Source organism: Glycine soja, chromosome 18 (genome assembly GCF_004193775.1).
Source record: "Glycine soja cultivar W05 chromosome 18, ASM419377v2, whole genome shotgun sequence".
Classification (NCBI taxonomy): Eukaryota; Viridiplantae; Streptophyta; class Magnoliopsida; order Fabales; family Fabaceae; genus Glycine; species Glycine soja.
The window spans coordinates 19,322,445-19,345,454 of record NC_041019.1 but is presented as its reverse complement, the minus strand read 5'-3'; the positions used below and the strand labels follow the sequence as shown (position 1 = coordinate 19,345,454).

The following is a 23,010-nucleotide window of genomic DNA, read 5'->3' as shown; positions in this document are numbered from 1 at the left end:
TACAGAACCTCCTTGAGATTCATTTTGGGGGGCATGAGCATATCAAAAAGCACCAATGATAGGTTGAAGATCTACGAGAGAATACTAGATAACAAGGAATACTACACTAGACTACCAATTAGAGTAAAATATCCATTGTATTATTAATGAACCCTTTCAACAGTTAAATACAAATATCAAAATCAAGGCACAATGGAATATTACAATTGTCTCCCACTACTCAACAAGTATAATGAAATATTGTAGACCTATTTCATTCTTATCTGAAAATCCTGGGGTCTTCAAATTACGTTTGGGCCTGCTGTGAGGGTTGACCTTGATTGCAATACGGGCCCATCAAAGGATAACAGAGGGGGTTGTTGCAGCACTGGGAATAGAAGGGGGTGGGTGTCAACTATGTTCTTGTGAAGAGAAAGAGATTGTTGTGGCGCGGTTATGTTTTGGTGGAGAAGGTTAATTTTATTTGTCAAAATAGGTTTATTATTTTTGATTTTACATAGCAATTCTTTTTAATTTTTAAAATATTCTTTTAAAAAATACTGGAACGGCACCAAACCCGTCATTTATTGACGGCACCGAAATAAGCACCTTAAAAATTATATGCATCACACTGAGTGTACAGGCAATAAAAAGAAATTACAAACAGGAAATCAGAATGAACAAAATTACACTGCCAGCATGCAATATTAAATCAGCTCCCCTCCCCTCAATCTTCATAGGGTCCTAACCCTTCATAAGCATGATTCCTATACTGCTATGTCAAATGCCCCTCCCACGTTTTAGATGACAATGCAAATTGAATGTTTGTGTTCCGATCCTGGTTGCTTGTGGTATGTTCAATTGTAATCAATTGTCACTTAATTATATTGATATTCAATTGGAATATTGCTACGTGAATTGTTTTGAAGTTTCAATTTCTATTACTATTATTATAGTTGTGTAGTTGAAAAACTATAAGGAAAAAGTTAAAAATTTCCTTTGCTACGTAATGTCACGTGAATTCCTTTACTGGAAATCCTCCAGAATGATGTTATTTTGCCAAAATCTTATGAGTAAGTCGATATTGTCTCTGAAAACTATAAGGAAAAAGTTAAAAATTTCCTTTGCTACGTAATGTCACGTGAATTCCTTTACTGGAAATCCTCCAGAATGATGTTATTTTGCCAAAATCTTATGAGGAAGTCGATATTGTCTCTGATAATGAGATAAGAGATTACCTGTGATGGGATAAAGAAAAATCTGATAAACAATTTAAAAAAAAAATTTACAAAAATTTTAAGAGTTTGTGTGAGATTGACTAATAAGATTTTTTACTAAAAAAAGTCAAATGAAATTTATCTTAAAAAATAATTCATCATTTTTGAACAGTTTTTATAAGTTATCAAAAATCTTAACCAAATATTAATGAATTTTAATGACTTTTTTAAAAAATCTTTAAAGTCTTAATTAAATAAAAAAACTTATTTATTCAATTTAAAATTTTTAGTTGAATATGACAAGGTTTTTTTACAGAAAAAAATCTTTTAAAACCGTTTGATATTCTAATCTAATACACTCTCTTTAATATTGTGCAGGGCACGAACTAATATTTATATATATAAAGGAAGATTTTATTTTATGAGGTGATGTGACTTAATAATTCTATATTCATTCTTCTCTTAAAGTCAACCAATTTCATTTTTATTTATTTTATTCTTCTCTATTAAATGTAATTAATTTGATTATTTGTTTTAATTGTTTTATTTTTTTCTATGAAAATCAAAATCATACATAATAATTACTGAATTGCCTAAAAAATGAATGAATTAACAAATTTATGATTTGTATGATTTTTAGGATTGAATATTCAACCTAATAGTACAAGAATATATTATGATTCAAACTAAATTATATTAGTGATTTTTACCATTCAATTTTTTAAGATTAAAACATTCAAAACTAAAATTATATGTATATATTCTGATTCCTATTATGAATACTAATATATATATATATATATATATATATATATATATATATATATATATATATATATATATATATTAATACATAATTAACAAAATTTTGATTGTAAGGTTTCTATGATTTCAACATTTCAAACTAATAATAAAAATCATAATAGAATTTATGATGCAATCCTCCCTAGGAAGGGACCAATCACTAGAACCATGAGCAAGAGGCTCCAAGAAGATTGGGCTAGAGCTGCTGAAGAAGGCCCTAGGGTTCTCATGAACCTTAGGGTAGATTTCTGAGCCCATGGGCCAAGGTTGGGTCCAATTATCTTTGTACATATTAGACTAGGATGTCATTATATTTGGTCCTTGTATATAGGGCTCCATATTGTAGGTAGGGTACCCTAGAAATATAGGATTTTTCAGCCCTTGTATTTTTGGGCACCTAGACTAGTTTTTGTATTAGGGGTAGTTTTGTAATTTCACATGCACTAAGTGGATATTTGATGTGTGTGGTTGGAAATAAATTTAATTGAATTGGTAGAAGCCCAATCCAATTAAATTTTAGAGGGGGAGGTGAGCATTTGCTTACTACACCCCATTGCCACATCATATAGTCACACTTTGTGCATGTCCTTCATGCTTTTCATGCCTCATGACACCTAAGCACACTTAGTGGAGAATCTTGTAATTGATCTTGGATTAGTGGGCTGAACCATAACTAAAATTCACTAATCATAATTAGTGAAATTTTGGCTCCAAAGTTTGGCTCCACAAATTCAATTTCAAATTCAAGTGAAATTTGAATTTCCCTCCAATTTTGTGTGACACTTAGGCTATAAATAGAGGTCATGTGTGTGTATTTTTTTCAACTTTGATCATTTGAATATTAACTTCAGATTTCAGAGCTCCTTTTGAGCACAAAATTTCGTGCTCTTCTCTCTCTCTCCCTTCATTCATCTCCTTCTTCCTCCAAGCTCTTATCCATGGCCTCCTATGGTGGTGAGCTTCTTCTAGACTCATCTTCTCCTTGAAGTGGCGTCTCCTCTCTCTCTTCCTTCTCCATTCCGCTGCCATTTATCTTCCAAGAAGCAAAGGAATCCATTGATGAAGAAGATCCTAGGCCTACAAGCTCCAATGGAGCTTGCATCAATTTATGTCTGTCATTTATATTTATTATCATTAATTTATATTTTATTATTTAATGATTTAATAATTTATAATATTAATGTATTATAAAGATATTCATGATAATAAAGTATTATATTTCTTATAAATTAATGTAAAAAAATTAAGGTAATAGTATTATTTGATAATTTATATTTATCCGTTACCATTTGTCACATTAATAATTTATAATCTTTGTTACGGAGTATTAAATAATACTATTATCTTAAATATAAATTATTTCAAAATATTTATGTTGACAATAAATCATTATATTTATATATATATATATATATATATATATATATATATATATATATATTAATACAATTACCTTAAATACTTTAAATAAATTATTATTATTATTGGTGTAGGTTTATAATGATTTTTTTAATAAAATATAATTAACCAATTATTACATATATTAGTGATAAAAAGTTTATAAAAAAGTTTTAGATTATTATTTTAAAAAATCATATATATGATAACTATTAAATATATTAGTCATAAATTTATTTAAAGTATTCTAATTAATATGTTATTATTTAAAAAATTAAATAAACATTGATTTGAATCAATTTACGAATTAGTAGTTATCTTATTAATACTTATATCAAATAAAAAAATACATTAAACTATATCATACCTATAATATATACAAATGATTCTATTAATTTTTATCACTCTTTCTAACAAATTAATCTTAGTGCTTTTAATATTTTTTTATATATGTTAACTTTAACATAATTAATTAATTTAAAAATCTACTAGAAGGTTTAATCATGTGGATAAATGTTAAAAAAATGAACTATATTTTGTTTAAAAGAAAATAAAAAAAAACATAAAAGATATCACCAAAGTTAGGGGAACTCTACTTAGTACAACACCTCAATGATAACAATTTTTTAGAGCATGTATGTATATAAAAATATATTTAAATATTTATTGACATATTTACTAATAAAAATTTATTAAATATATATTTTTGGTTTAAACTAAATAATTAATAATATATGAAAACTTAAAATAATATAAAAAATTACTCTTGTAAATTAAAAAATGTGAATTTAATACAAGACACGGACACTAAACTAGTTGAGAAAATAAATTAACATAATATAAGTTTACTAATCTCCTATTTTTTTCCTAAATATCTTTAATTAGAATTTAATGTCATAAATAAAAAAGTAATTCAAAATAGAATCACTATTAAAGGAAGATTATTTTAAAAATAATATCATCAAAGAAGATATAATTAGTTTGATTTAGTTACATATAAATCCATCACATATGACAATTTTTTTGTTTATATTTGAGTAAAAACATTTAAATCCTTTCAAATTTATTTATTATTTTGTATACACAAATATAATGAGAGTATTCATACTTCAAAATTTACAATAAAGGAAGGAAGTTAACAATATTGACAAAGGCAAGACATGTTATTGCAAACAATATTTGTACGCATGCCACTTATAGATAAATTAAAAAAAAAAACCTTATAAGTGCTTACTAGTCTCATATAGGAACGAAACTCACCCCAAATTTCTTTCCAATAAATTACACAATTCTGCCTTATTCTAATATCAAAAATAAAATTCCAAAAGAATTGAGAAGAAAAAAAAACAAGGGACAAAAAATCTATGGGCTGAAATAAAAGAACAGAAAGTGGGACACAACATGGGCCCAATGAAAGTCCCTTTCTTAATTATTCAACTAGGAGCTTAAGACCCAAAATGAGTTTTCAACTTGGTTCACTCACGCATTCATTCACCTTTCGCGTGTGGCTTCGTCTCACTGTCACTGCCGAATGACATTGGTGATGGCTTCGTAGTTCATAGTAGTAGCAGAAGAAAACGAAACTCTCAAACCAAGCGAAACTATGGGCATATAACTGAGAGAAGAATATATCAATATCATCTCCAAATACGACGTCGTTCAGGTACACCTTCTCAATTCTCATTATGTGGTTCCGTTTCGATTATATATATTCCCAATTAATTAGTTTTTGGTCTGAATTTTTTTTTTACAAACTTCATACTATAAGGACCTTTTTTTCTTAATTATTTTAGCGTTGTGATTTTAGCATAAAAACAGAATAACAGGATTCAAGAGAATAACAGAAAAAAAACAAACCCAAGAGGTGTGTTTCTTGTGTACATCATTGTTTTGTCTTTTTGTATTCCTGTTGCTTGTTCTTGACTCTGAATTTCCATAATTTTTTTTCTTCTAATGATATGAAATTGCGTTTCCCATTGGGAACCTTCGTTGAAAAGCCTAAATTTGAAAATCAGGGAATGACAATTCATTGCAAAGGGATTGAAATGAAAAACAAGTGTTTGGTTTGGATTAAATTTTGAGGAAATGATTATTGTGTAGATTTGAAAGCTTTTTCAAGAAGCTCACAAAAAAAAAAGTAATTGAAATGAGCTTAAACTAATGTGAGTGAATTCCATTTCTCAAACTGAGTAATTGGATATAGTAGGATTATTTTTGGGTGTGTGTGGTGTCAGGTTGGGGTTTTAGCACAAGATGTCGCTGCGAATAAAGGCGGTAGTAGATAAGTTTGTCCAAGAGTTGCAGGAAGCGTTGGATGCTGATATTCAGGATAGGATCATGAAGGACAGAGAAATGCAAAGTTACATTGAGGAGCGGGAACGAGAGGTTGCTGAGCGTGAAGCTGCTTGGAAGGCTGATCTTTCTCGTCGTGAGGTATCTAACAAATAACCATTTCTCTGAAATTCTTAATCCTTTTAGTTTTTCGTACTTTAATGTGCGCTCTCCTATGTTAGGGAAACTAAAGAGAGAGAGCTGAGAAAGAAAGATGGAATACTAACACAGATGATGAAAGAATGACTTATTCTTATTATATTTTTCAACAGAATGCTTTTACACACTACTTATAGTAGTTGTCCACTTACTAGTCAAAACTAATCACACTAAGCTTTTATACTACACACTACTTAACACTCCTCCTTAGTACAAAAGCTTATAGAAAAAAAACTCAGACACCTGCAGAATTAACAACACACATCATCTTCCTGAGCATCTTGAACCTGTCAATCTTCAAAGCCTTGGTCATAATATCTGCTACCTGCAAATCTGTCTTACAGTGCTTCAAATCAATTTTGCCTTTGTTCACTTGATCTCTCAAGAAGTGGAACTTAGTTTCTATGTGTTTACTTCTGCCATGTGAGACTGGATTTTTGGCCAAATCTATAGCAGATTTGTTGTCCACCAACAGCTCCACATTTCCACTCATCTTCACATTCAATTCTTCCAGCAAGTATGTAATCCAATTGGCCTGACAAGCAGCATTACAAGCAGAAATATATTCTGCTTCACATGTGGAAAGAGCAATCACATCCTGCTTCTTTGAGCACCAACAAATTGGAACCCCAGAAAGAAAGAATACATAACCCATTGTACTCCTCCTATCCACCTTGTCCCCACACCAGTCCGAGTCTGAATAGGCTACAAGCTGTAGACAAACCTTCTCTTTTTGATATGGGAATAGAATTCCAAAACTAGCAGTGCCTTGTAGATACCTCAGTATCCTTTTGGCTGCAACCAAGTGAGATTTTCTAGGATCACTCATGAACCTACTCACCACTCCCACTATATGAAATGTCAGGTCTTGTGTGGCACACAAACCTTAAGCACCCCACAATCTGCCTGTACATTGTGCAATCAACCTTGTCCTCCTCAGTGGAACTTTCAAGCTTCACATTCATATCAGCTGGGGTCTCTGCAGAATTGCAGCCTTTCATGTTGAACTTCTTCAACATATCAATCACATACTTCCTTTGCAGCATGAATGTTCCACAATTAGTCCTTAGAAATTCAATGCCTAAGAAGTAAGTGAGCAGTCCCAAGTCAGTCATTTCAAACTCTTGACTGAGCTGCTTCTTGACTCGATCAATCAACTTCACATCACTACCTGTAATAAGTAGATCATCAACATACAAGCAAATGATTGTGATATCTCCAGCTCCCTCTTGCTTGACATATAAACCATGTTCAACAGTGCACTTAACAAAGCCCACATGACTAAGAAAGGAATCAATCCTTTTGTTCCAAGCTCGAGGGGCTTGCTTTAATCCATATAAAGCCTTCTTCAGCCTAAACACCTTTTCTTCCTCACCTTTCCTCTCATATCCAGGTGGCTGCATGATGTAAACTTCCTCATCTAGTGGACCATTGAGAAATGCTGACTTAACATCTAATTGCCAGAGATCCCAATGATTTAGATTTGCTAAAGCCACAATGAGTCTAATTGTCTCAAATCTAGCAACTGGTGCAAACACCTCTTTATAATCAATGCCTTGCTCCTGAAGAAACCCTCTAGCCACTAATCTAGCTTTGTGCTTAGATATAGTGCCATCTGGATTGAGTTTGGTCTTGTAGACCCATTTCACTGAAATAGGATTCTTATTCTGAGGTAAAACCACCAATTCCCATGTCTTATTCCTTTCAATTGATTCAATTTCTTCAGCCATAGCTTTCCTCCATACCTCACTGTTGATGGCTTCATCAAAGCTGACTGACTCTATGTCAGATTGGAGTGCTAAATGGATCAAATCACCATCATTAGTCACTGCATTATCAGGAAACAACTCATAATCTTGCAGTCTCACTGGTTGTTGTCTATTTCTTACTGCTCTTCCTCTGACTCCTGTTGGGGATGCATCATGATTGAACCTTGTAGGATCATTAATCACCTCAGAGTTATCCCAACTGAGCTGCACTTGTCTTCTTGAAACACTGAAATTTTCAGTATAATCCTTCCATGATCTTTGTTCATCCACATAGACATCTCTGCTGTACACAATTTGATGTGCATTAGGATCATACAGTCTATATGAGCCTGTGGGATTATACCCAACAAAAATCATCACCTCTGACTTGGAATCCAATTTCTTCCTTCTCTGGTCAGGAACATGTTTGAAACACAATGATCCAAACACTTTGAAGTGACTCACAGATGGTTTCCTTCCAGTCCAGGCTTCCTCAGGGACCATGCCAATGAGCCTTTGTGTTGGACACCTATTAAGAACATAGGCAGCAATTGTAGCAGCTTCCCCCCAAAATCTGTGAGGAAGTTGCTTGCTTCTTAGCATGCTTCTCACCATGTTAAGCACAGTCCTATTCCTCCTCTCAGCAATACCATTATGCTGAGGAGTATAGGGTGCTGTTATCTCATGAACAATGCCATGTTCCTTGCAATAATTGGACATCTCTGTAGAGCAAAACTCTCCTCCTCCATCTGTTCTCAGAATTTTAATGCTTCTCCCTGACTGCTTTTCAACCATACTTTTAAATATTTTAAAAGTCTCAAACACTTCACTCTTGAGCTTCAGCATATACAACCATAATTTCCTACTGAATTCATCAACAAAGCTCACAAAGTACTTGTTGTTCTCAAGTGAAGGTGTATCAAAAGGACCACAACAATCAGAGTATACAACATCCAACAAATTCTGAGACCTAGAGTGTGTAAAGTTGCTGAATGAACTTCTAGGTTGTTTGCTAAAGATGCAATTTTCACATACCTTTTTTGGAATAGTAATAGATGGCAGACCACGAACCATGCCTTTGGATCTTAACATGTTCATTCCTTTGAAATTCAAATGCCCTAGCCTGAGATGCCAAAGCCAAGTATCACTATCCAGAATTTCAGCTGACATACACTGAGATTCAGTGACTGAAAGATCCACTTGAAAGGTTCTGTTCTGGGCAAGTGGGATCTTCAACATTCTCTTCCTTTGTTGATCAAACAACTCCAGAACTCCTTCTTCACATTTCAGTTTGAATCCTTTTTCAACCAATTGACCAATGCTCACCAGATTACTCTTCATACCTGGAACAAACAAGACATCTGAGAGGAGAGCATTGCTTCCATCCTTCTTAGATATCAGGACATCTCCCATTCCTTGAGCAGCAATTGTTCTATTGTTAGCTAATCGAATGACACTTCTTTTTGAATCATCAAAATTTACTAGCCAATTCCTATGCCCTGTCATGTGATTCGAGCAACCAGAATACAAATACCATGTTCTTGAACTGCCAGAATCTGAATTGGTGGTCATCATCATCATCACAGGAGGATCTTCATCAAGATCGCCATCATCTTTGAGCAAATTGGCTTCATCACCACCATGTCCATCATGATGATTTCCTTGGGCAGGGGCATTACACTCAGAGGAGAAATGACCAATCTTGTTACAATTGTAACACCTCAGCTTCTTGCGATCAATCACTTTCTTCTTGCCCCGATACCTTTGATTTCCCCCATTTCTACGCCCTGATGATTCAACTGGCTCTTGATCAGATTTTGAGGGTTCATGATTTCCAGAACCCTTTCCTGATGAACTCTTGTATTCTTTGCCTTTCACTTTGCCCCTATTGTTACCTTTGCGGTGAAAATCGTTCTTTCGTGAAGACTGGGCCTGATCCGAAGCTCTACCTGTGGTACGCTCTAGTAGGCGTTGTTCGTGAGCTTCGAGGGAACCTTGAAGCGCAGCAATCGTTATGGACTCCACCTTCCCGGATTCTTCCATGGCAACAACCACATGGTCGAATCTTGGAGCCAAACACCGCAAGATCTTCTCAACAATCGTCAAGGTCTTCAATTCCTCGCCGTATGCCTTCATCGCATTCGTGAGGACAAGCACGCGGTGGAAGAACGCTGCAATGGTCTCGGAGTCCTCCATCGCCATCAGCTCGTATTGCCGTCGCATTGTCTGCAATTTCACCTTCTTAACCTTCGCCGCTCCCTCATTCGCCGTTTCCAGGATTTCCCAAGCCGCATGAGCACTGGATGCCTCAGCGATCTTCTCAAAATGGGCTTCATCTACGCATTGATGAAGAATGTACATCGCCTTGCAGTCCCGCTTCTTGTTCTCCTTGAAGGCGGTGCGTTCTGCAGCGGTGGGTGCTTCGCCGAGCGCCGGGAATCCCTCCTCCACAATCTCTAGAACCTCTTGATACCCAAGAATCACGCGCATCTGGATGCACCACCGGCTCCAGTTCTTGCCGTCGAGGATGGGAAGGGTTGTGGGGAGAGAGATGGCTGAGCTTTTCTGGGCCATGGTCACAGATCACAAATGGATCTTGATTTGGCTCTTGATACCACTTTGTTAGGGAAACTAAAGAGAGAGAGCTGAGAAAGAAAGATGGAATACTAACACAGATGATGAAAGAATGACTTATTCTTATTATATTTTTCAACAGAATGCTTTTACACACTACTTATAGTAGTTGTCCACTTACTAGTCAAAACTAATCACACTAAGCTTTTATACTACACACTACTTAACATCCTAGTGGGATAAGACTATTGTTGTTGTTGTAATTTTCACTCTGCATTTCCTTTCCTATATGGATTGGCAGAGGAAGGTAATGAACAAAATGCAAAGCTCTGATCTCTCACTATGTAACAACCTAAATTTGTCACTGCTGCTTTAATATTTTAAGTCTTTGACTCTACCTGAGCTAAGTCCAGGTGGAGTGAAATTAAGTATCATTTATGCATACTAAATAACTATTAAACTCTCTCTCCTTAGCTTCTATTTTTGGTTCAAGGGAGGACTCATCACAGAGGTGGACCTTGGAGGAATCCCATAGGGGCATGGGAAGGGGATGGACTGCATTAGGGTTTGAACCCATGTTATTTGTCCTACATCTTTACTACCTGTGTTGTGTCATTGGGACACTCCCCATAGCTTTGCCTCTAATCGTTTTTACTTATAATTTTTTCATTGTTATGCAGACTACTGATAAAAGTTGCACCCAAATTATATTGTTACTGTTTCTGTAAGGCTCTAGTACATTATAAAGCAAAGTGACTTTTAGGCACTAGGCATTGTGCGAAATGATTCTTAACTATCACATTCTGAGGTAGATTCATTTGAGCTTTTTGGTACCGCCTATATTAATATTGATGCAATTTTAGCAAACTGCTTCTGAAATTGAAAAAAGAAAGCAATGTGGCTTTTATGCTCCAAGCACTATATGTAGAAAGGATTCTTTAACCATCACAAGCTGAATAAATGAAGCTTTCTAGCGCTCTAAATATGTCTACTAAGTGTTTGCTACATGATAAACCCCTTGATGGGAGTGATGGTTCAAATAGTGATTGTGGAACAAATCTAGATATAAACAAATTGCCTGAAATTTGAAGCAAGAGATAACAAATATAACTAACAGTTGCTTCATGGTTGCAAGAAACAAAATAAATGTATAATATAAAAAAATGAAATTAAGAATTAAACAGGTGGCATAGTTAGCCTTTAGAATCTGATATATGCCCTTAAAAGTTAATTTTAGATCTAAATTTGAAATTCCTTTGCCCTTAGAGTCTGCCTCTGGGATGTTGTTTTAGTGATCACTGTTCTTGCATTCAAGTTATCACATGGTCACCAGATAAGGCTTTCTGGACAGCACTTTTTAATGTTTCAATTAATGAATAATAACATGCTTCTCTATGTTCTGTAAAGATTTGTGCATATTACTGTGAAGCATAAATATTGTTGCACTTGTGAAAGTGAAAAAAGGGGAAGAGAAGTTGAAATTGACTGATTATTCTAACAATATTTCCATTCATCAAACAGATATTTCTATTTATGATCCTGCTATTAAAGAAAATAAAATAAAATAAACAACTCCTTCGTTTCCCTCAATTTTTTAATGTTCCAGGCAGAAATTGCTCGTCAAGAAGCAAGGCTGAAGATGGAGAGAGACAATCTAGAGAAAGAGAAAAGTGTCTTAATGGGAACTGCATCAAATCAAGATAACCAAGATGGAGCTCTTGAAATTACAGTAAGTGGTGAAAAGTACCGTTGCCTCAGATTTGCCAAGGCAAAAAAATAAGGCTTTGCTGGGGTGACAAAAAGGAAAAGTATGATTTTGACTTCTCTCCCCCAGGGCTAGTGCTGTCGAGGAATCACCTGAAATGCCAAGCTCAGTTTAAGTACTTCTAGGATTAATTATTGAAATTTAACTGTTTAGTTGTGGTTTATAATTCCTGTTAGATTTGAGTTAAGTGTCATGACTTCCTCAATTAAATTTTTATTTCATTCTTTTCTGTGATGGTGTTGATGCTGTTTGCTGAAATTATGTTTCCGGGTAAATTATTTATGACATTAGCTAAATTTAGTTACCAATTTTAACATCATGCAGAAAATTATTGTATGAAAAGGGAGACTAAATTGGTGAATTAAATTTCAGGAAGATCGATTTAATGAGTTGGGATAAATATGAAAGACTATTTTTGCAATTAAGTCTATAAATTAAACAAATATTGATGCATTAGTATCCAAGGGTGATGGTACAGAACTCGGTTCCATTTTGAGGGACCATAGGGGCCAAGTGCTTGCTTGCACAACCCAGCACTATAAAAGTTCTTTCCAATCAAGACTTGTGATGGGGAATCATGATGGCTGCCCAACCATGTCTTACTTAAGTCACCTTTGAAATAGATTGCAGACAGCTATTGTAAGTCTGGTCATGAAACAAGTTATTTCCATGGAATAGTTAAAGAATGTCAGTCTCATGCACTTTGGACTCTTTCTCTCTCTCCTATACCAAATGCTGTGGCAACATGGCAGCAAGATAGCTAAATTAGCTTTTTCAGTAACATCCAATTCATTCTTTAAAAAAAAAATGATAGAACCAAGCTAAATTGTGATTTAAATTATCTGGGGTTTTAGTTTGGACGATGTACTATCACATTGTAACTTAATAGTGTACAATTGTCACGTCATTTAAATTAATTAAAGACTAAATTGCACTAACTACTAAAGAAATAGAATGGCATGAATCAATCCGGGGAATGTGAAAAATTCATATTTACAGCTTGATCTTTTTTTCCTATTGGTTATCCTGCTCTGAACCAGTCTCTCCCCCTTTTAGGCATAATCTTACTCTTCCTTTTTTTTGTACAAACTATTTGAAACCTGAAATAATGATGCCATGTTATTAATGAGTTCAATACAATCATGATTGAACAGCCCTGAAACTGGTGCATGTTTACAATGGCTTGGGGTCTCAAAGTAGCATCAACTCTAAGTACTGCCTCAGAAGTCAGAACATCAATCTTAAGTAAATCTAACTGAGATTGCAGAACAGATGCAGACTCATGCAGGCATATAATGTTTCCCTTCTGCAGCTCTCTTATTTACTTGAACACTAAGCACTCCAGCAGGAGCATCCAAGAGAATGAAGTTAACACCACTTGCATAAGTCCCCCATTCATAACCAGGGTCACTGATCTAAGCATTTCTCTATATTGATTCCTCAAAGCAGAACGACCAAGAATCAGACCCTTTTTGTTAATTAAGTATTCGTTTATGGTATCACATAGTGATTCAAGCCCGACATTCGGTCTTCATCCGTAAGTGCCAGTGGGATTCCCATTCGCATCTTTTCTGTTGTATTGGAAGAAGTGAGATGAAAACAAAGTAAAAAAAGAAAAGAAAAGAAAAGAAAGAATGAAAAACAGATAGAAACAAGTTCCTTATCGAGGGTTAATCAACGTGCCTATCTGTTCTATCAGCCAAATATGCATTGAAATATGTGCAATTGTGTATACTCATATATATACACACCTTTGTTTGATTCAGAATGAAAATCATCAGCATCAAGATACTTGTATTTCATCTCTTTTTCCAACCTCCGACCAATTGTGCTGTTGAATAAATATCCGATAGATAAGTTTTGCAACAAAAAATGTTAACCAACCAGTGCCGTTCAACAGCTTGAAAATGGTTAAATGTCCCACATATCATCACGAGAGCAAGCAATCACTTGCAAAAGCCATATTTAAGAATAATCATCCTTTTTCTATACATATATATAAAAAATTTGTCATGCCTTTCGATGATGATAACTAATATCCTAGGTAGATAAAGGCTATCTACTAAGTAATGAAAGAGTTCAACAAGATCTGCAGGCATTTTCATAAATTTAACGTACATAACACTAGAAGTGTCTGCTACTGTCCTTTGCAGGGAGGAGGGAAGTATTTTTTGGATATTGACCACAGGTATTTTTCGCAAAAAATAATCTTGTTCAAACTAGGTAGGATAACTGTGAACTCGGTAGGATAACCGTCAGCATTAATGAATTTAATTGGTATACAAAATGAAGGGAAAATAGTGGATCATTTACCCTTGTTTGAAGCCATATTAATGTATATGATTGGGATGCAGAGATCAGAAATTGTATATCTTGACTTTGGGAACCTGAACAAAAGAGAGCCTGGAAAAATATATATTATATGTGCACAAAGAAAATGATAAAGTTCACAATCACATGCATTTTGCAGCCAACGTGGTTTGCACCAAATAAAATGAGGTAAGATTACCTCTCTTAACGTTGCGTGCCTTATCAGAATTTAAGTCTTCACTGAACTGTGATTGTCATTGTAGTTGTTGTTGTGGAATGTGGATATACGTAGGATCCAACTCATCCCATCAAGTTATACCGATCAATTGTAACTGCAACTGATTTTGCCTAGTATGGGTTTTAAAAATTAGATCTCAGTGACAAAGTTCATATCACATCTTGTGAAGACTCTGTACACCATCCTTGAAAGCTTCCAACGAAATCCAACAAACAAAATACAAGAATCATAAGAACTTTTGATCATCATAAACATCTAGATTATCTAAACTTTGCAGTAACATTTGATCGACAAAATTATCAAATAACTTAATTCCCTCATTTAGTTGTTGTAGTAGTATGTATATCTCTTCACATTGGGGATGGGAATGATCTTCAGCGTTGAAAGCATGCACATTATTTTTCACTTCTATCCAACTCCAACCTGGAACCTTTTTCACTCCCCTTTCTCGCATCATCCTTGTTACACTAGCCTTCTCACCCCACATCTTGAAGCGCCCATACATTTCAGAGAGTATAACATATGTGCAGTGCTCCTCAGGCTCCAGCTCTAACAAAATTTTTGCTATTTGACTAGCCAATTCAATATCACCACAAAATCTACAAGCACCTAATAAAGTTTTCAACACCATTGCATCAGGTTCAAAAGGCATTGTTTCAACCAAAGCTGTTGCCTTCTTAAGATGCCCTGCCCTACCATAGAGATCAATTGCACAAGCATAGTGCTCCTGTCGTGGTGGAATACCAAAATCAGACTCCATAGACTCTATAAAGTTGCAGCCTTCTTCTACCAGCCCATTATGACTACATGCAGTTAGAACTGCAACAAAGGTTATATGATCAAGTTTCACCTTTCTCTCTTTCATCATGTAAAAGAGGTCAAGTGCAATGTTTCCTTGTCCATGTTGTGCATACCCAAAGATGATTGAATTCCAAACAATTGCATTGTCTTTGGAAGTTGCTTCAAAAGATTTCCTAGCATCTTCTATGATCCCACATTTAGAATACATGAAGATCAACGAACTCCCGACATAACTATTGGTATCAAAACCTACTTTAAGTGCTAAGACATGAAATTGCTGACCTAACTGTAAAGTTGCTAAATCTGAGCATGATCTTATGACAGCTGAAAAAGTATAGTGGTCAATTTCTATGACCAGACATCTCATCTGTAAAAATAACCTCAAGGCATCTTCACTCAAACCAACTTGTACATATCCTGCCAAAATGGAGTTCCAAGTGCAACAATCTTTGAGATCCATGGAAAAGAAGATTCTTAATGCATCTTCCATGCACCTATCATTAAATCTGATATACATGGAAATCAAAGCATTGGAAACTGGCACAGAATTGTCAAGACCCCTTTTTATCACCAACCCATGTAAACATTTTCCACAGGTTTTATGCTCTTGCACAGAACAAGCACCGACAATCCCAGTGTAAGTATAAGCATCAGGCTCAAACCCAAAATTCTGCATATCAAGGAAAACTTTAAAAGCAAGATCTTCTTTCTCATGCATCAAGTAAGCACCAAGCATGGAATTCCATGTAACCAGATCACGACACAACACAGCACCATCAAATACTCTCTCAGCATCTTGCAAAGAGCAGCACTCTGAATATGCCGTGATAGTGGCATTGCAGACAGTGTTAAACAATTCCAGCCCATGTTTCACAATTTTACAATGCAACTGCATTGTCAACTTATAAAACATGGCATTATCAAGCAATGTTAAAAGTGGAGACACTGTGCCATCATCAATCTCTACACCTTCAAGCTCCATACAACTTAGCACCCAAAATGCCATGTCACAATCACCAACTCGAGAATAACTGGCAACAAGTGTATTCCACGACACATAATTGCGCTCTGGCATGCTCTGGAACACAACATATCCATCGTCAACTCTCCCACACTTGGCATACATATCCAAGAGGGCACTACCAGAAAACACGTTTTCTGATAGCCCCACCTTGAGCATAACAGAATGAAGTTGTTGCCCTAGCTTGAGCTTGCCAACATAGGCAACACCCTTGAGAATGCTTCCAAATGTGCGGCTGTCAAATGCATGTGTAGACCTTCTCATGGCACCGAGGAGTTGCCATGTGGTGTCCAGGTCACCGGAACTTGCAAAAGCGGAAATTATGGCATTCCAAGACACGGTGTCTCTGTGGGGCATTTCGTCGAACACTTGGTGAGCAGAATTTAACTCGGTGCATTTTGCATACGAAGTTATGAGGTTGTTGGCAGTGTAAGGATCTGCGATGGAGCCTAACTTGATTGCTCGGCAATGGGTTGCTATGAGGCCAAGCAAAGTGAGGGAGTGCAACCTCTTCATTCAAAGAGACGATAGCGTGGTTTTAAAATACATAAGATTTTGATGCCCATAATGGAATTTGAATGAGACAGTGAAAGAGGTCTTAATTAACCAAAACGTTGCGTTCCCAGGTTTTAGTTTCAAATTGCACCAAAAATTACGAGTTTTGAAGGCTACCAAGACGTTGGTCATGGTACGGACGGGCTTTGTTTTCATCCATTAAAACCCAAATTCAGTTTTGAACTTGGTTCTTGCATTTTTGTCTCACTGTGCTCAATGGTTATGGCTTCGGAGTTGTATCAGAAAACGAAACCCTCAAACATGAGCATATGTCAGCCTTAAGTGAGAGAAGAATATATCAATATCATCTCCAAACACGACATCGTTCAGGTACACCTTCTCAATTCTCATGCCTTTTACTACTACTAGTATTAGGGTGTCTTTGGTTTAAACTTTAAAGTCATGACTTCAAAAAAAAAAAAAAAAAGATGTAAAAGAAAGAAGAAGATGTATTTAGTTTAAAGAATGGAAATATAAAAATAAAAAATAGAAGTGAATTTTTTTAATTAAAGTAGAGAAGATGTATTAGTTTAAAGAATGGAAATATAAAAATTGAAAATAGAAGACAAATTTTTTAATCAAAGTAGAATATAAAAGATATATGTTTCACATGAAAAATACAAAATTTATCTTATATTTTTCTTCTTCTATCCTAAACTAAACACAATCTTATTATTATTATTACGAGGTTATATAGTTTCATAATTAGTTCTTGAAAACTTAGTTTTAACTTAATTGAATTTCACAAATTGCAAATTATAGAGGATTTTTGTTATAGGGAATAAAAGAAAAAAAAAAACAACAAAGGTGTGTTTCTTGTATACATCATTGTTAGATTTTCAATTAAATTTTTTAATTTCAGTTTTGCGCGGATGGAGTTGATGCCTTGTTTTGCTGAAATTGTTTACAACATTAGCTAAATTTAGTAACCAATTTTAATGTCATGCAGAGGATTTTTGTATGAAAAGTATATAACGTTGCAACTTCTTTTTTTCATTGAAAAAAAGAGTAATACTTGCAAGTACAATGAAGTTAGAGGAGAGATTCAACAAATTTTACTGGTTTGTAGGTCATTTGCCAATTAAGTTATGCAGTTCCAAGTTTATGAACTTTACAAAAACAAGTCAAAATTAAGGATTGAACCAAACTCTCTGGTAGTTGAAATGTGTCTAGTCCTAGAAAAAATGAACTGGCGGTAGTTCTTGGAATTAAGGCAATGGAGAGTCACCAGAAATATTTCAGTCTTCGTGCCTTAATAGATCATAATAACAAATATTCAACTGTCTGGGATATGGAGGTATAAATTAAGCAAATATTGTTGCATCAGTATCCAAGGATGGTGTTACATGAGACTTGGCATCATTTTCAAGGATCATAGTGGCCAGGTACCTGCTTGTGCAACCAAGAACTATCAAAGTTGTTTCCAACCAAAGCTTGCAAAGGCGATAAGGAATGTGATGGGGAATCATGATGGCTTCCCAAACAGTCACGGCAAGCCTGGTGGCAAGACAAGTCAGGAAAAAAAGCTATCTCCATTGAATAGTTAATGAATGTCAAATTGTCAGTCTTATGCACTTACTTTGGCCTTTTTCTTGGGCAATATGGTAGCACACAACTGACACAAGTTAAGTTAGCTTTTTCCTTAGACGAGATGTATTTATCCAATCTGATGTACAGTTTTAGGCCAATGTTGAAATTCAATAACATCCAATTCATTCTTCAAAAAACAGAAGGATCAAATCAAACTGAATTGTAACTCAAATTATTTGGTGCTTTAGATTGGACAATACATGATATGTTCCAACTCGATACGTGTTCAATCGCCACATCATTAAAGTTTAATTAAATGATAATAAGAAAAAATTCAGTTACAAAACAATGGTCTATTGAGACATGCAATTTTCTATATATACATCATATGGTGAAAAAGAAATAGAATGGCATGAATCAATCTAGGGAATGTTAAAAATTCATATTTACAGCTTGCTCCTTTTTTACTATTGGTTATCATACTCTGAACCATTCCCTTCAACCTTTCTTTCATGCATAATCCCATTCTTCCATTTATTTGTACAAACTATATTTGAAACCTGAAATAATGATCCCAATTTATCAATGAGGCTCCACAAAATCAACATTGAAACATCCCTGAAACTGGTTCATGTTTAGAATGGTGTTTACAATGGCTTGGGGTCTCAAAGTAGCATCAACTCTAAGTACTCCCTCAGACTCATCAATCTCAAGCAAATCTAACTGTGATTGCAGAAGAGATGCAGGCATATAATGTTTTCCTTCTGCAGCTCTCTTATTTACTCGAACACTCAGCACTTCAGCAGGAGCATCCAACAGAATGAAGTTGACAGCACTTGCATAAGTCCCCCATTTATAACTAAGGTCACCTGATCTAAGAATTTCTCTATATTCCTTCTTCAAAGCAGAACAGCCAAGAATCAGACCCTTTTTGTTATTTAAGTATTCTTTTATGGCATCGCGTAGTGATTCAAACCATGGCATCCGATCTTCATCTGTAAGTGGGATTCCCATACGCATCTTTTCTGTTGTATTGTAAGAAATGAGGTTGAAAAAAGTTCAAGGAAAAAGGGGATGAAGAAAACATATTGAAACAGTCTTTATGGAGGGTTAATCAAATTGTGCATACTGATATACACACCTTTGTTTGATTCTGAGTGAAAATCATCAGCATCAAGATACTTATATTTCGACTCTTTTTCCAGTTTCCGACCTATTGTGCTGTTGAATAAATATCCATTAGATAAGTTTTACAACAAAAAATCTTAACCAAGCAGTGTCGTTCAACAGCTTGAAATTGATTAAATGTCCCACATATCAAGCAATGACTTGCATAAGCCATATTTAACAAGGATCATCCTTTTTCAATATATATATATATATATATATATAAAAGAAATCGTCATGCCTTTATATGTTGAAGTATGTGATAGCAGGCATAATAATATCTATTTTTGGGGCGCTACATAATGATAAATTTTATCACCAAAAGAAGTAGTAATAACTAGTAAGAATGATAATTAATAACCTAGTTAGGTAAAGGTGACCTTCTAAGTAATGAAAGAGTTAAACAAGATTACGTTCCACAGCTGCAGGCATTTTCATAAACTTAACGTACATAACACTAAGTGTCTGCTACTTTCCCTTACAGGGCAGAGGGTGGTAAAAGAATTGGATAGTTAAGGCTCTCCCAAAAATAAATGTTAATACAAAAATGAGATTTAACTCTTGTAAACTGAGTAAAAGTGCAAAGTGAGAAAATAAAGGTATATTTATCATTGAGGTACAGTTAGTTTAAATTACAAGTACTTTAATTGAGATCAATGGGGAATGCACTTTCACTTTTCATTTTACAAAAGCACCAAGAAGACAAATCTTTCATACATATATTATGACGTCTTTTTTAGTTCTAGCCCCAAAATAACTGTAGTTTAATGCATATGAATCTTTTCTTTTAACTTAAAGTATCCTTCGGCCGGGAGTTAAACACTAATCCTTGAGATGTTTTGATCAACATCTCCTGATAGATTTTTTTCCATACGCACACAAACCTGGGATTGAACCGTTGAAGGGACAAAGTTATGTGTCAATTATGTTATACTATGTAACAATTGGTCCAATCCAGCAAAATAGCATGATAATAACACAAAATGAAATGTAGTGCCTATCTAATTCTTATCTGAAGTTTATTTCATTATATGGATTGGAGTTGGACACTTACGTTTTTCCAGCACCGCTGACACCCATGACCACGATAACTACACCTGTGATGTTTTCGGTTTCAGATATGAATTTAATTGATACACAAAAAATGAAGCAAAACATTGAGGAAGAGAAATAGTGAATCGTTTACCATCGTTTGAAGGCATATTGATCAATTAGATTGGAACGCAGAGATCAGAAATTGTATATTGACTTTTGGAACCTGAAAAATTGAGAGAACCTTGAAAAGTACATAGATATTATATTATATCATATGCACGAAGACAATGAAATAATGTTCACAATCACATGTTTTTTTTTTTTAGACAACTTCACGTGGTTTCTACCAAATAAAACAAAATATCGTTGTTACCTCTATTGTTTTTTTTTTTTTTAATTTTTTTTTATCAGCATATGTTAATTAGTTTGATAACAAGGGAGAAATCAAATCTAACCTTTTCTTTTTTTTCCTTATTTCTTAACAATCCGACCAATCTTACATCTTATATCTGTTGTTACCTCTATTAACTTTGCGTGTCTTATCAGAATTTAAGTCACGATTGAACTGTGATTGCCGTTACGTAGATCCGATTCATCCCATCAAGTTATGCTAATCCATTGTCACTGCAACTGATTTTGACAACTATGGGTTGTAAAACATTAGATCTGGAGTGCTTTGAACAAAACAAAATCAAATTATACTTTTTTTTCAAGGATGAAATCAAATTATACATTAATTGTTACATTCTTTTGAGATTTTATACTTTATTAATAATGTTTGTCCAATGTTGCACACCATAAGAGTAATTAATTAGGTACTCACTTTCAACTATAAAAAATCAATATTCCTTTAAAAAAAATCAATATATTAATTATTAAGATTCCTTCAAATAAACAATTGTCTATTATTTATTTATTTAATACATTTATTTTCTATAATATCTATTCTTTTAAAATATATATATATATATATATATATATATATATATATATATATATAATTACTCATTTAATATTGTTATAACCACAAATACAGGGACAATGGACCCCTAACAATGGTGACAGTAACAACCATAATAGTGATGATAGAGGTGGTGATAATAATGAAAATGAGAACTATAGTATGAGTATAGTTATTATTTTTTAGAAGAGATATTATAAGAAGTGAATTGAATAAATATGAAGTAGATAATTATTAGTAATTAATATATGGATTTTTTTAGTTAAAAGTAAGTAACTAATTATTTTGCGTACAACATTGCACAAATTAGAAAAAAAAAAATTCATTATGTAATCTTTTCTCAATTTTTTAAATTAAAGTAAAGTATGCATTTTTACTTTAAATTAATATTTTCTATTATCAGTGAAATAAATTTTTAGATGTAAGGTTGTATATAAATTAGAAATGTATGTAACAAAAAAGAAATGAAAAATAGCAAACTATTTTTTTTTTTGTCTTGGTAAGTTAGTATTGTTGTTAACTTTTAAACGAGTGTTTTCCACTATTTTGATTTATCCAATAACTCTTATGGAATCCATATTTAATCCAATATAATTTTAGCATTTTTTTTTATCAATGTAGAATTATTTAATAAAAAATCAAGGTAGGCAAGCAATGGCCCAAATTGAAGAAATTAACAATAAGTCAGACATTAAAGTAGTGTTTATTGTTATTCTAATCCTATTATTGTCACTCTTATTTAACTATTTTTTTTTTAAAAAAAATCTTAGTTATTGGTTTAATCGATGAGAATAATATAACATTTTTTTATAAAGGTGTTGAATAAGAATGATAATAGACAAGACAATAATAATAGATACTCACGTTGGGTACAAACACAAGATATTTTTTGTGCTATATAATAAATCTCTTACCATTTCATTGAAGCATTGCTTGAATAGCACATGTTACCTTACCGTTTTATTGAAACATTACTTGAATAGCACATGATAACGAGGCTTCCCTCAATCAATTGTGTTCGACCTTATCTATTCTTTCTTGGTAGGATTATGATACAACCAATTAGAATGTTTTAAATAATGCTACTTACACATCACATATTTTTTTTTCTTTCTATCGTTTAATTATATCTGGTTTTATTTTATTTTGTACTTCCCTACCTTTGATTGTGATACAACACATAGATGTGATGGAATGTCTACGAAATTGTACACCAATCATTATCCTTGCAATTCATTGTCAAAATTCTTAATCATTTCCTAGTGCCATAATTACTATTCATTACGACCAAAACTGCCTTGGTTAAGATTTAAGACAGAGTTTTCACTTCATTAAATTTACCTGGCTATTACAAATGTTGATAAACTTCCTAATGTGACAAATCACAGACTACTTTCTTATGCCAACATACGTACTA

The 23,010-nt window shown here is 33.9% G+C and overlaps 3 protein-coding genes across 6 annotated transcripts; 1 reads left to right on the top strand and 2 right to left on the bottom strand.

Annotated features, from left to right (window-relative positions):
• Nucleotides 1-4,865: 4,865 nt before the first annotated feature.
• Nucleotides 4,866-12,233, top strand: LOC114396453. The gene is made up of 3 exons (XM_028358434.1): nt 4,866-5,061; nt 5,633-5,831; nt 11,817-12,233. Exons 2-3 carry the CDS (start codon nt 5,652-5,654, stop codon nt 11,988-11,990), a joined length of 354 nt encoding a protein of 117 aa, XP_028214235.1. The 5' UTR covers nt 4,866-5,061; nt 5,633-5,651; the 3' UTR covers nt 11,991-12,233.
• Nucleotides 12,234-13,117: 884 nt separating this feature from the next.
• Nucleotides 13,118-17,245, bottom strand: LOC114396451 (putative pentatricopeptide repeat-containing protein At3g25970). Of its 4 annotated transcripts, none has more exons than XM_028358431.1 (4): nt 14,485-17,245; nt 14,289-14,378; nt 13,727-13,806; nt 13,118-13,546 (listed from the first exon to the last, which is right to left on the bottom strand). In XM_028358431.1, the coding sequence occupies exon 1, from the start codon at nt 16,859-16,861 to the stop codon at nt 14,750-14,752; it is 2,112 nt and encodes a 703-aa protein (XP_028214232.1). In that variant the 5' UTR covers nt 16,862-17,245; the 3' UTR covers nt 13,118-13,546; nt 13,727-13,806; nt 14,289-14,378; nt 14,485-14,749. The 4 variants fall into 4 exon arrangements, with proteins under 4 accessions (XP_028214232.1, XP_028214233.1, XP_028214231.1 ...); XM_028358432.1 differs by having other exon boundaries at nt 14,289-14,362; XM_028358430.1 differs by having other exon boundaries at nt 14,289-17,245.
• Nucleotides 17,246-18,713: 1,468 nt separating this feature from the next.
• LOC114395129 (gluconokinase-like) lies at nt 18,714-20,927 on the bottom strand. Its single transcript, XM_028356838.1, has 4 exons — nt 20,784-20,927; nt 20,652-20,694; nt 19,572-19,651; nt 18,714-19,455 (listed from the first exon to the last, which is right to left on the bottom strand). The coding sequence occupies exons 1-4, from the start codon at nt 20,797-20,799 to the stop codon at nt 19,013-19,015; spliced, it is 582 nt and encodes a 193-aa protein (XP_028212639.1). The 5' UTR covers nt 20,800-20,927; the 3' UTR covers nt 18,714-19,012.
• Between the last annotated feature and the right edge of the window lie 2,083 nt (nt 20,928-23,010).

Coding starts and splice junctions, on each gene's coding strand:
- LOC114396453 (XM_028358434.1), top strand. CDS start 5,652: ATGTCGCTGCGAATAAAGGCGGTAGTAGATAAGTTTGTCCAAGAGTTG. Junction 5,832..11,816: donor CTGATCTTTCTCGTCGTGAG/GTATCTAACAAA, acceptor TTAATGTTCCAG/GCAGAAATTGCTCGTCAAGA.
- LOC114396451 (XM_028358430.1), bottom strand. CDS start 16,861: ATGAAGAGGTTGCACTCCCTCACTTTGCTTGGCCTCATAGCAACCCAT.
- LOC114395129 (XM_028356838.1), bottom strand. Junction 19,652..20,651: donor GTCAGCGGTGCTGGAAAAAC/GTAAGTGTCCAA, acceptor TTTATTCAACAG/CACAATAGGTCGGAAACTGG. Junction 19,456..19,571: donor TCACTCAGAATCAAACAAAG/GTGTGTATATCA, acceptor ACAATACAACAG/AAAAGATGCGTATGGGAATC.